At 36.1% G+C, this 14,260-nt stretch overlaps 1 protein-coding gene across 1 annotated transcript; it reads right to left on the bottom strand.

Annotated features, from left to right (window-relative positions):
• Window positions 1-2,076: 2,076 nt before the first annotated feature.
• LOC108915572 lies at window positions 2,077-2,641 on the bottom strand. Its single transcript, XM_023456602.1, has one exon. It carries the CDS (start codon window positions 2,612-2,614, stop codon window positions 2,108-2,110), a length of 507 nt encoding a protein of 168 aa, XP_023312370.1. The 5' UTR covers window positions 2,615-2,641; the 3' UTR covers window positions 2,077-2,107.
• Between the last annotated feature and the right edge of the window lie 11,619 nt (window positions 2,642-14,260).

The raw sequence follows: 14,260 nt of genomic DNA on the forward strand, positions 1-14,260 counted from the left end.
AGTGCATACTGTAGCATATTTGACTCAAACCAAAAATACAGCAATATAAAATAATAGATTTAAAAATGCGAGCTTAATTTAATTTGTATCATAGCTGAGTTCGGAAACACGTTTTCAGAGTGTGCGGTGTGGTGTGCGGGTAGTGTTGGGTTAATGTTAGAACTTGTTTCGAACAACCGAACAGTTCTGTGAGCGTTCGGATTGGTAAATGTCAAACACAATCCTAACCTAAAAAATATGTTGATTTTCTGAACTTGAACTGTGCTTATTTATTTTTTCCCTTGATTTTTACCTATAGTCTATAGTAAGTCGAAAATGAATTATCAACGCAATTTAGGGATTTGGCCCCAATAGTTTTATTCGGATTCGGTATGCTTTTCGACGATAATGACGAATTAGATATAAATAATAGTGAAAATGAGTGAAATGAGTCGAGAAAATTTTTTGTTGGTCAAATACAACGTATGAACTCCATGCAATTCAAACGCCACTTTAGAGTGGATATTGAAACTTTCGAGGATATTATGAAATGTATGCTGTATATGATTTTTCTCGATATGGTCATCCTGAAATAAGTTTGGAAGAGAGTACTTTAGTCTGTATATGGTATTTAGCAAATCTAGAAAGTTTACGGTAAGTATAATAATTCTGAAACTTAATTGTAATTTATTTAAATGTCGTCTTATTTTCTTATATCAATACCACCTATTATTTTACAGAGGATTAGCAGCTCGATTTGGAATTTCGAAGTCAACAGCATGGGCAGCAGTATATAGAATTTGTAGGGTATTTACTGTAATGAATGATAGATATAACATTATTAAATGGCCTTCAACTAACCGCTGCAGAACTATTAGTGATTCATTTTTTAGGAAACGTGAAATCCCAGGTAAGTTGAAAATTTTTTTATTTTAATTTTATTTTGAAATTAATTTGATAAATCTTACAAAGGTACATGTTTATTTCTTAGGAATAATTGGTGTAGTAGATGGATCTCATATCAAAATTACTCGACCCAAAAATTTCCCAAATTCGTATGTTAATCGCAAAGGATATCATTCTTTAGTACTGCAAGGAATTTGTGACCACAAAAAGTTATTTATCGATATATATGCTGGAGAAGCTGGTTCTTTGCATGATTATAGTGTGTTCTTAAAGTCAGGAGTAAATGAAAGTCCACCAGGAGATTTCCCAAATGAAAGCCATTTGATAGGCGATCTTGCATATAAATTGAGTACAAGAATGTTGGTGGGCTTTAAAAATAATGGATATCTAACACCGGATCAACAGAATTTCAATCAAAAGTTGTCCAAAACTCGGGTTATTATTGAAAATTCCTTTGCCCACCTCAAGGGCAGGTTTAGAAGGTTAAAATTTATTGAAACCATAATTCCACAGCATATTTGTCTTATTATATTTACGAGTTGCATTTTACATAATTTATGCATTTTGAAAGGTGATGATGCTGATAATATTTTCAATTTGGAAGAAGAAATTAGAAGAGAACGTAGATGTAGATCAACATTTAGAAGATCGTCAGGCTTATATAAAGCGAAATAATATTATGAATGCACTTGTAATTTAGACTGATTTTAAAAAATTTTGTAAACACTTTTTTCCAATTATATGAATTTAGCTGTACGGTAATTTTATTTGCATTAATAATAAGGATAATTTACAAAATAAAAGTATCATAAAACAGAACGTATTTCTTTATTATAAATGTTTTTAACAAAAATAAATGTGGGTATTTTTTTTATCTTCAGTCTTGGAAATTTACCTGAAAAAAGTAAAGATTTAAAAATGTAGCAAACTGAGATCATCTCTAATGTTGAATTTAAAAGAGGACAAGGAATTTATTTTGAGTTTTAAAATATTACTAACAAAAATAAACATTTATTTATTACCAAATGTAGTATAATTAAATGTAAATCTTAATCATTATGGTCTTGAGTTCTTAGTAGTACTGAATTAGGTGAGATAAAAATACTGCAAATACATATTGCAGCTTTATTAAAATAAACTTACATTTTGTCTACTAACTTCTCAAATAGATCCAAAAATCTGTCCTGTCTGTCCAATTTTTCCCGATGTCTGTCGTTGACATTCAAAGCATTTTTCCTTTAAAAAAATTTTCCTCGGATTCTTCAACATTTTCTGATTCAGTTGCAGATGTAGTCAACTCAGCAGAAGTACCTGGTTGCTGAGATACTACTCCCAATGAACTGCTTACTATTGCTGGGGGTGTTATTTCAGGCCTTTTAGCTAAAATATCATCCATAGCATTAAAGTATTGCCTATATCTTTTCTGACTACCACTTCTATCCATTTTAATCTTCGAACTGCGATAAGTTCTTTTGAGGCTTTTCCATTTATTTTCAACAGTTGTAACTGATAGCAAACCTCCAGTTTTCACATTCACATCGTTGGTAATTTTATGCCAAATATTTTTTTTCAAATCCGTATCAAACGATTGTTCATATTTCTTATACAAATCTATTAGTAGAAGCGTGTTAGCGTTGCTCCAATTTTTAGAGCATTCAGGAGTTTTTTCCTCAGTTGTACAGGTTGTACCCATTATGGTTGTAGCTCCAACTTGATCATCTGATTCCATAGATTGTTCATCTATAAGATGAATTTGATTTTGGGGCACCCAAATCTGAGAGTCTGTATCTAATACAATTGTAATTAAATAAATATAAGTATAGAAAACAACAATCTAATTTCTTACCGGAGTCACGAACCAATATATCTCCGTTTTCGTATGTTAATCCTTGATTATTGGTTTCTATTGTGAATGGCATTTTTTAAAATACCAGGAACAGATTAATTTAAGTCTAGTCGACACAACTCAGAGAAACAGAAAATTTCGAATTTAAAATTGACGCGACAATAAATGAATAAATGAGGTTAGTTTTTAAAGTGATTCTAAGTGCACCGGCTTCGAAGGTGGTGCTTATGGAGTTAACACCACATGTGCACTTAAAACATACCGAACGCTATGAATTTTTACACTTTTCTTACCCCTACTACATACCGAACGTAAAATTGTAAAAGTGCACTCGGAGCGAACACCAAACGATATTCCGAACTCAGCTCATATTCGGTACGCTCCGCTTTATAAATCTAGAGCTCTGATTGGTTCAAATAAATCAGGCGGCCAATGGAAATATTTCTATTGTCAGTCGAGAAGTGTATGTCATGGTGCAGTGTGAAGTGCATACTTGTTGTAGTTTCAGCCTGTTAATTATAATAAAAATAAAGAAGAGGAAAATACCATATAATATCAGGTATGTTTTGGTAAACTTTAATATATTATATTCACTTTTTATCCATTACAAGGTTATAATATTTACCTAAATAGGTTTGTATCATATATGGGACATCATGTACTAAAAGAGTTCAATTTATGTGTATTTTTTTATTCTTACAGAATGTCCCTCACCTATATTGAAAAGGGTAAAAGTCGAAGGGAGATAATTACAGATGAAGATGCTTGGGATATTTTAAACAACATTCCTTCGGGAAGCGAATTAGAAAATGATAGTTCGGATAGTGAAAATGAGGTCGAACTACAAACCTTTAGTGTGGATCATGACGAAGACGAAGGACCTGCTCCTGTTAGTTATGAAACACTAGAAACACTTTTGGGTGAAGAAAATTGTATTCAAATTGATCTACCTGTTGCTTCTCAAGAGGGAGTGTCATCAGTATTAGTTGCGACTACACCTACCTCAAATAATGTAACCACCCATGATGAAGGAAATCAAATGTTTGATTATAAAACAGAAGCAAAAAAGGTTACGTGGAAGAAAAAACATTTACCTGTAGTACATGACACATTTTTAGGAAATCCTCAATTACCTACCGCCTGTAAGCTAGATACCCCATATCAGTTTTTTAAGTATTTCTTTACTGACACTCTTATATCTAACATCGTTGAAGAAACCAATACTTATGTCCACATAAAAAATTGTAACAGCAACTTCTGTGTGAGTAGCAAGGATATCGAAAGATTTCTAGGCATATGCATTTTTTCATCCATAATTCCAGTGCCCAATATAAGAATGTTGTGGAATAATATCACTGGCAATCCTACTGTCATAGAAACAATGCCTCTTAATAAATTTGAGAAAATCAGACAATACCTCCATTTTAATGACAATGAAAAGCAAGTAGCAGACAGCACTTCTACAGAGTATGATAAACTATATAAAATTCGGCCTATTTTGGATGCCATTGGTGAAAAATTTTTGAGTATTCCCATGGAGGAGTGTTTGTCTATAGATGAACAAATCTGCGCTACAAAAGCTAGGCATCATCTCAAACAGTACCTTCCACTAAAACCTCACAAATGGGGTTTCAAATTATTTGTTTTATGTGGCATATCTGGTTTTGCATATAAAATAGAAGTTTATACAGGTTTAGAAAATAATTTGGCTCATCGTTTGCCAGGTGAAGCAGATTTGGGAGCGAGCAGCAATGTTATTGTAAGACTATGCCGCGAAGTGCAAACTCACGTCAATCATAAAATATTTTTTGATAATTATTATACCAGCATGCAAATCATAGCATATTTAGCTAAACGAGGCATATGGTCTCTAGGTACCGTTCGAAGAAATCGAATCCCTAATTGCAAATTAGCGTTAGAAAATTCAATCAAAAATAAACCAAGGGGCTACAGTGAAGAGTTTGTTGCTAGTTACATGGATATTGATATTTGTTCAGTACTTTGGAAAGATAACAAAACTGTTTTACTTTTATCTTCATTTGTTGGCACACAACCAATCAGTACTATTGAACGGATTGATAGAAAACAAAAAACAAAAGTTACAATTGAATGCCCCAATATAGTACATCAGTACAATAAACATATGGGTGGGGTAGACCTTTTAGATAGTTTCATTGGAAGAAACAGAATTAAAATGCGTACCAGAAAATGGTACCTTCGCATTTTTTATCATTTAGTTGACATTGTTATCATAAATTCTTGGTTACTTTATAAAAAAGTAAACAAAGAGAAAAATGTTGGAGAGAAAAACCTATTGACTTTAGTGGAATTTCGATCAGAACTAGCTTATACACTATGTAAGATAGGCTCAAATATGTCAAAAAGGGGAAGGCCAAGAAGTGACATACAAGTAGAATATGAGAAGAAACGTCATAAGGGTCCAGCGGCACATATACCTCCATCGGACGTTCGTCAAGATAATTTTGATCACTTTCCACTATACGATGTCAGAAATAGATGCAAATTTCCTGGATGCAAATTTCAGTCACTTATTACATGTCAAAAATGTGGTGTTTCGTTGTGTCTCAATAAAGACAGAAATTGTTTCCTAAATTTCCATAAAAGCTAGACTGAACACGTACAGTATATTGGTATTACATATAGTATATACACGATGTCCCACATATGGTACAATGTTGTTTTTTGTTTTAAATATATATATTTTGTATTGATTTTTTTTTCTTTATTTTTACCAAAATATGTGCCCAAAAATACACTGTACACAATTTTTTGAGTCAAATTTAAAAAATCATGCATTGAAGGGTTAATATATAAAAATGTTTGTTATTACTGAAAATTATTCGATTTTTTTCATACAAGTTTGCTTTGATATCAAAACTAATAGGGTACTCTTATCTGATTTACAGTCGCTACTCTTGATACACTTATTTTTCTTTTTCACAAAATCTGGGATATACAATTTATTCTGAAAATAATTTTGTATGCTTGTTCTAACTTTACTAGTGGCATAGGACCTTAAGTGTTACTTGTTAAATTAAAAATGGGAATCCTTAACCCACTAGGAACTATAAATTATGTAAACATTGTAAACCAGGACGATTCTCTATATATGTAGTTGTATTGTAGTATATGTCTGTATGTACTGTAATATTAAATTCGTACGATCTAAATTCGAAGAGTACGAATTCATATTTTCTTAATATTCATTCCTTCTGATCCTTGTATATGCGTGAAAATTTAAATTTCAAGCTGTGTTCCTTACTCTATTTTTCTGTTCGATGTATTTTGAGTTCAATGATGAATGCGGAACGATGATAATTTGTGTCTTTGAAATTATACAATAAATTAAATATTAAAATACATGAAAATGTATTGATTTTTTATATATTAAATAAATGTAATATGTATGTAATATCTTGATATTCAATACAATTTTATTTTTGTTACTGTAAATAAATTAAAAATTTTTGAGTTAATATTGCAGTTTCATTTACCTACATGTTTTATATTTGTCTTTGTTGCAGAATCATTTTTAGGTATTAGTGGTACTAACGTCTGGATTTTAAAATTTCATAAATTAAAAAAAAAAACAAGGAATTAATTATTATTTGTAATATTTAAAGTAAATATTTAGGAGAAAAGAATCAATATTGTAACTTTGTGCCGTTTCAAATTATTACGCAGTGTATCCCCGGATGGAGTACCGCAATTTTGTAAATTCTTTTATTGATGGTATTTCGAGGAAACGTTATTTTTGATAAAGATTTTTGTTTACGTTGGGAAGTCATGGGCAATAATTAAAAACATAACACATAAAGGAGGGCCAAAAATTTTGGGAATGTGAACCTTAAGCAAAGTGCCTATAATTATAATTTTTGTTTTCGTTAAAAATTGTATTTAAGAAAGTTATTTGAGAACTCAGTAAATGCTTAAATACGGAGTGCAGTCAAAAAAGAAAAATAAACACATTTTGTAAATAAGAAGACGTGGTTTGTAACTATATATTACTTAAAGCAGACATAAATTTGTAGCAAATAAGTGAAATTTTATTTTAAATTTAATTTAATATAAAAATAGTTATTGAGAAAAGTTAAAAATGTGGAAAACCGTAAACGCTGGAGAATTACCGACTTTGGTTTTAGAACTGCCATGTGTTTGAGAAAAACGTAATTTAAATTTGGCAGCATTTCATTAACTTGAAGATAATATTCTGCATCTTCGGGTTTTATGGGCGGTATCTTTGTTTGATCGGTTCAGACTGTGAAGGGCGGATCTGGTGTTGTATTAAGCCGGTAGTACCACGTAAATCCTTAAAGCTAGGTAACTCGGTCTCCAAGAAAGAAGGACTTCAACTTCTCTTCCTCCGTTGGTGATGTGGTTGACGACAGAACCTCCAAGGGATCTATATGTGATGATGAAATGACGGTGGCAGCGGATGGATTTATCAGGAAGTTGTGCTTGTGCAGGATGTCCATTCCTAGCACAACATCGGAGGATAAAGTGAGATACCATAGATAAATTTTTTATTCCCTATCCGGAATTGGATCTGGTAAACCTCGGTTACTGTCACCAAGTTAACATTTGCTAGCTGGACGGCTAGTGCGGTAGCGGTCTCATAATGTAGGCCTAACTGATGGATTCAGTCTCCTACATGTGAGCGTGCAGTTCCGGTGTCTAGCAGGGCTGAGAAGGTCTTACCCTGAATCCGGATTGGTAAGTGCTGTCGATTGTCCGGGTGGTTGGCTGATATGGTTTGCGAGGCAAGACTAGGGCGGAACGGTACAGGCCTCGTGACGGTACGGTTCCAGTCTAGTTTTCCGACTGAGGACACGGGCAGTCCCTAGTCTTGATTCCAGACTGTCTACATCTGGAACAGAAAAGACCGTGACGGTGCTCGACATTGAGTTCGAAGATGTCCAATCTTTCCACAAGGCCAGCAGATAGCGTTCCGGTCAAAAGGGACGTTGGCGGCGGAAGTCGAAGGTTGTTCCTCCAGTGTTCGGACGTGTCTTGCGGTCTGTGGTCTAATTGGGGTTGTCTCAATCGGCGTTTCTTCTGGTTGGGTGGTTCTTGGAGGATCAGTTCTTGCTGTTAAAGTCGCCTGGGTCCTTACTGGTGTTGATGTTACGGGCGGTCGGAGCTACTGGTGTCTGGTTGCGGATGAAGTTAGGCGGAGACGGCGCGGTTGGTTTGGCAGGTCGGTTAGCCGCGATCTCTCTCTGTAAATCTTCATATTCCTCCACCTGGCGAATCAGATCACGTGGACTCTGTATTTGTTTGTATGTACCAGAATTGCTTAGATGGAAAGAGCCGGCTACATCACCTACGACTTAGTCGGCTAAGGGGTTTTCGCATGCTATGGCACCCGAACGAGATGCGCATTGCTCCCGCTGGGTACCATTTCGTAGAAATGCTGTGTGTNTATGGTTTGCGAGGCAAGACTAGGGCGGAACGGTACAGGCCTCGTGACGGTACGGTTCCAGTCTAGTTTTCCGACTGAGGACACGGGCAGTCCCTAGTCTTGATTCCAGACTGTCTACATCTGGAACAGAAAAGACCGTGACGGTGCTCGACATTGAGTTCGAAGATGTCCAATCTTTCCACAAGGCCAGCAGATAGCGTTCCGGTCAAAAGGGACGTTGGCGGCGGAAGTCGAAGGTTGTTCCTCCAGTGTTCGGACGTGTCTTGCGGTCTGTGGTCTAATTGGGGTTGTCTTAATCGGTGTTTATTCTGGTCGGGTGGTCGACATGGACTTCGAAAATGTTCACTCTTTCCACAACGCCAGCAGATAGTGTTCCGGTCAAAAGGGACGTTGGCAGCGGAAGTCGAAGGTTGTTCCTCCGGTGTTCGGACGTGTCTTGCGGTCTGTGGTCTAATTGGGGTTGTCTCAATCGGCGTTTCTTCTGGTTGGGTGGTTCTTGGAGGATCAGTTCTTGCTGTTAAAGTCGCCTGGGTCCTTACTGGTGTTGATGTTACGGGCGGTCGGAGCTACTGGTGTCTGGTTGCGGATGAAGTTAGGCGGAGACGGCGCGGTTGGTTTGGCAGGTCGGTTAGCCGCGATCTCTCTCTGTAAATCTTCATATTCCTCCACCTGGCGAATCAGATCACGTGGACTCTGTATTTGTTTGTATGTACCAGAATTGCTTAGATGGAAAGAGCCGGCTACATCACCTACGACTTAGTCGGCTAAGGGGTTTTCGCATGCTATGGCACCCGAACGAGATGCGCATTGCTCCCGCTGGGTACCATTTCGTAGAAATGGTGTGTGTACTGTATCGCCTGCGCCAACGGTTCCACGTTCCGGAATACCCGATATCGGAAGTAGGCCGACATCGGGGCCGGACTGCGAACCGTGGTTGGGCTCATGTGATTCCCCAGACCCTACCAGTTGGTACGTAGGTATAACCTCGTCCCGAGCGAAGTGGGTGACCCACTTCGTGGAACTCTTGCGTGCTACTCGTCTCCGTGAGTGCGTCGTGAGGGGTGGTCGAGGCGGTATCGATCTCGCGTAGCAGCGGACCTCAACGCGTACGGCGCTGTGGCTGCGTCGTGCCGCGTACTTCCACGAGCTACCACCTTCGGTCCCTCACACTCTTCACGCAACATCGAGATAGTGTTGGCCATTAAGGCCATTTCATCCGGAGTGTCGGGAGATCTTTCGCCGGCAAACAGGCGTGAGGGTAGTTCGTGTAACCGCTGGTCTTTCCGGATGGGGACGAGGTCTCGTCCAGCTCAGTTTTGATCATATAATCACGATCTGATTTATTTGTTGTACCTTCGAGGGCACCAATCCTCGTAGCACTGGATGTCGCGTCGCAGGGATACACCTTACTCCGTACGACAATGTCGGAGCAAGCTCTTTTGCTCCGAAAGTCTTGTAGAAGCACTGACTCTACTTTAAAATTGGGTCTCTCGAGGGAGCCCTGAGAAGCAAGGATAACTTCTGCTAGATTTTTAGAATTCTTTCATTATATATAACAGTCTGCTTATTTCACCTAAACCTGGGTGTTTCAAAACTCACTACAGTCCTTCGGAATTAAGACCTATATCTCAGCCAGCTAAACCAACAACAAGATAGAAGTCAGAAGAAAATAAAAAAATCCAAAGATATCTTATGCTTTTCTGCGGTGAAATATACATTGAACAAGATGGAAAACCAATCGAAGATTGGATACGATGTAATATATGTCATCAATGGTATCATGAAGAGTGTTCAGCATTTGAAGGCATTGATGATTACATTTGTGATTGATTAGATTGTTGAAAAAGAATGTTAATTTTTATTTTTTCGAAATGTTAAATATTACTTTATTAGTAACTTATGTTCCCAAAGATTTCTTTGTTGTTATCCACTTTGCCCTTATGTCGTATCCACTTTGCCCGAGCCCCCGGGTAAAGTGACAATTTTCTTAATTTGATTTATAGCAACTGTTTCAACCAGAATTAAGGAAAACTGTTAACGAATTTCGAAAGTTTATTAAATAAAAACTAATCTCACATAACTGTTTTAATTTTCTCTATTATACATTATCACCAATAATCATGGAAAGCTAAAGGTGTTCACTTTGCTCGGACTTCCCCTACCGCTGCGGGTCTCTCGATGGAGCCGGCACAATCGGAGTCAAGGTCTTCGTCGGAGGTTCTCAGTCTCGGACGGTACGCAGGTCTCTAAAGGCCGTGTATCGCTGTTACGATGCAGGGGGCTATCGAACAGGATCTTCGCCTCTGGAGGAGCCTGGTGTATCTCTGTGCGATGCAGGAGGCTATCGGACAGGATCTTCGTCGGAGGTGGTCAGTCTCGGACGGTATCGCAGGTCTCTAAAGGCCGTGTATCGCTGTTACGATGCAGGGGGCTATCGAACAGGATCTTCGCCTCTGGAGGAGCCTGGTGTATCTCTGTGCGATGCAGGAGGCTATCGGACAGGATCTTCGTCGGAGGTGGTCAGTCTCGGACGGTATCGCAGGTCTCAGAAAAGGAGCCTGGAGTTTACCGCTGTTTCGATGCAGGGGGCTATCGAACAGGGTCTTCACCTCAGGTTAGGCTACCTCGGGTGGTATGTCTCGTGAAGCGAGTAGTGGTTGCTAGGCACTATTAATTGCCGCGTCAAGGAATGGCAGCCTTGACGGGAGCCTCGTGAAGCGAGCCTGTGAGCTGTGAGCTCCAAAAGTTCTTGAGTTTGATGACAGGGTTTTTTCAATCAAACCGTGGAAGATATGTTAAAGGATTTATTGAACAGAATTAACAGACAATAATGGTTCACAATTAACATATACAAGGCATTTACCATAGAATATTTATTGTTACATTTCGCTCTGTGTCGCTTTATTCGCGCTATGCACATGCACTCCCACTGAAGTACTGCGAATGTCGGAAGTAGACGTTCGATCGCTTTCCGTGACGCTCGTGAATCGTCCGCCAAAATTTCCAGTAAAAAGTACCATTCGCCGTCGTCGACGTCGGATCTCGTTCCCCTCTGACCCTCTCCGGATAGTTGATGTCGGCATCGGGGATTTTAGAGTTTTCTCCCATTTTGAGAAAACTATACGCTTACCCTATCGAAATAATTTAAAATAATTTGTTTAAAAATATTAAACCATTTTTTTTAATGAATAAAATACTAAGCTCTGAAAAATTATGCACTTATTTTTTTATAGGTAACATTTTGTCGATTCCAAGCACGTCACAATATCAAGACATCTCGCCTATCCCAAGTACTTCACAAACGGCTGTTAATTTATATGCGGAAAAGTCTAGTTCTGGAGATGCGTTTGGTATGTATCCGTAGAAAGATACAGTGGCCCTTTGTAAACGAGAGACCTAGAGACAGTAAAATTTAGAGTACTTATTTTTAATAGGTATTTAATTTTCTGGTATAAATTACCAAACAAGTTAGTTGGCATCAAAAGTGACTGCAATCCAATAATTAGAAATTCATTAATTTGGTTATCTATTATTTATTATGTAAGATATTTACTATCGAGATGTTTGATAATTCCCTCTTTCTTTATTAGGTATATTTTTTGATAAATAATGGGTGTTGCATAATCTTTAAACTCGTAATGGATGATGTTTTGTTTTTCTATCAGTCGCCTTTTTATAAATCTGAGTGAATAATAAAAAATGAACACCTTGAAGAGACAATTAAAACATAATCTTCAGAAGTAGTACCTGCTTCAAAAATTAGTGAGACAGATATTTTACGTTACTGTAAAGACCATTTCTCGGACCCGGTAACAAATTTTATGTCAGCAAATTTAGATATGAACAGAAAAAAAAGTAAAAGGTGTTCGATATTCCAATAAACTTAAACAGTTTGCTTTGACAGTGTACTTTTTAAGTCCACAGACTTATAAATTTCCGAGAAAAACATTTTGCTTGCCCCTCTAAAAGTACTTTGTGCAGAATAACTCATAAATGGGAAATAACTGCTGGAATCAATTATTTTATCTTTGAAGTCATTAAATCAAAAGTATCCAGGTTAAAAGAAGATGCTAAAGAGTACTTAATTTGCATTGATGAAATGTCGTTGAAAATATTTTTATTTTATGATAGAGCAAAAGATAAAATAATATGACTACGTCGGCTATAAAATAAAAAATCAATTGTTGGATTTATAACTTGGAATATCCATGCCAGAATTTTACAAAAGACTTTTTAATATCATTATATGTTAGATTAAGGATTTTTTTTTCATGGAAATATTTAAACAGGGACACGTCGCTGTAATTTGTGTGTAGAACGAAATGGCGGGCATTTCGAACAGCTCCATTGAGGTCTATTTATATAATAAGTTGTTTTTCCATACCGTGTTGTTTATTTTTTTATTATCTTACAATAAACTGTGTGAAACAAAAAGTTTTATTTCTGTCTAAACAAAGCGAGATAGGAAAAAAGTAAATAACAAAAAAGTGAAGTATTTTTGATAGCTAAATCTGAGAAAAATTTCAAACTTACCAAAGAGCAGTGGCGTACCATATTTTTTCTATTTTTATCAAGCTAGTATCTTGTTGTGATGCCACTGGAGAAAATAGGACAAATTAAATTATGTGAGAAAATGAGTATTATTATTACAAACAAAGTTGCCAAGTTTCAACAAAGTCTAAAAAGGGGTTTTGTTTTACGAATAAAAAATTAATTCTCATTTTAAACTTGAACACTCTGTAAATCGGAAACGACGCATCTATACATATATGTTTACATGAACTTTTTTTTAAATGATTTTTACTACAAGTTGTGAAAGTCCTGCTACAAAAAACGCGGACACCCTGTATATGTTTGATATAGATGTTTATATTTCAAAATAAACTATACACATATTTTCTTACTTTAATTACTTTCTTTTAAATCCTCCCAATTTACCATATTAATGCCAGTCACCAATACGACAACTGGTATCACATAGCTAATATTTCAATTATAATAATATACACATTGCTAATAACAAATAAAATTTAATCAGTTTTCAAAAGCACATTGCTCAACACCATTTCGATTATGAGGCATTTATCAATGCCCGAAGCCCATTTTGTTATCAATCAGCGAGAATAATTCGATAAGAAAATTTTTTGATTATAACATTTTAAACAGTGAACTGAAATCAATCTTCAAACTCGTGTCAGAGTTATCAAAAGGAATTGAGTTACTTAACAATTGATGTGACATGTGATTAAAAACGCAAATGTCTTTAGTCAATAGAATTGTCAAACCATGTTCATTGAAAAGTATAATTTCAAATTATAGTACCTATGTATTTACTTTTTATATAAACTTGACATTTTTCAACTTACAGATAGAAAACTTATATCTTAACAGTACTTTTAAAAGTTTAATTAAGAGAATTTAATAATTAATTACACAAGCAGATTTTAAATTTACCTTAATTGTTTAAAGTACCTACGCGACAGGACAATAAATTTACATATTTGGGCTTATTACGCCTCTGACATTATTTACGTCTGTGCCAGTCCGCATCTGTTTCTGCGTATGGTGGTTATAAATTGCATGCGTGAAAGCGACAAAAAATGAAACTTCAACTAGGAATTTCGTAAGAGTGGGATATCTGGTATGAATTAATCTGGGGTATAATTACCTCGTCAGGTCTCTTGTCACCTCAAGAGACTTGCGCATTCAATATGCGCGGAACCTAACTTACTTCGGCGGTTTTCGGACTGAACTGGCGTTGACGGCGACTGGAGATGAACTGAACTCAGGGTTGCCAGATAAATTTTATTCAATATCGCCACCAAATGAGGCTAAAGTCGCCAAAATGTCGCCAACTGCTTGAAGTAATATGAAACGTTAAAAAATTATCATAGATGGCACCACAATTAAATAATATTTAAAGTAAATTATACAAATACTTAAAAATCAAACATTAAGTAATAAAATATGGAAAAGACTGCAAATTAAAATATATACTTTAATTATAAGATCAATCAATAAATAAATATATTTTTTGCACGATCAAGCTTTTTTAGTTCACTTACCATGTTTGTTTCTACGACAGT

This window comes from Anoplophora glabripennis, unplaced genomic scaffold (assembly GCF_000390285.2).
Source record: "Anoplophora glabripennis isolate ALB-LARVAE unplaced genomic scaffold, Agla_2.0 scaffold1917, whole genome shotgun sequence".
NCBI classification, from domain to species: Eukaryota; Metazoa; Arthropoda; class Insecta; order Coleoptera; family Cerambycidae; genus Anoplophora; species Anoplophora glabripennis.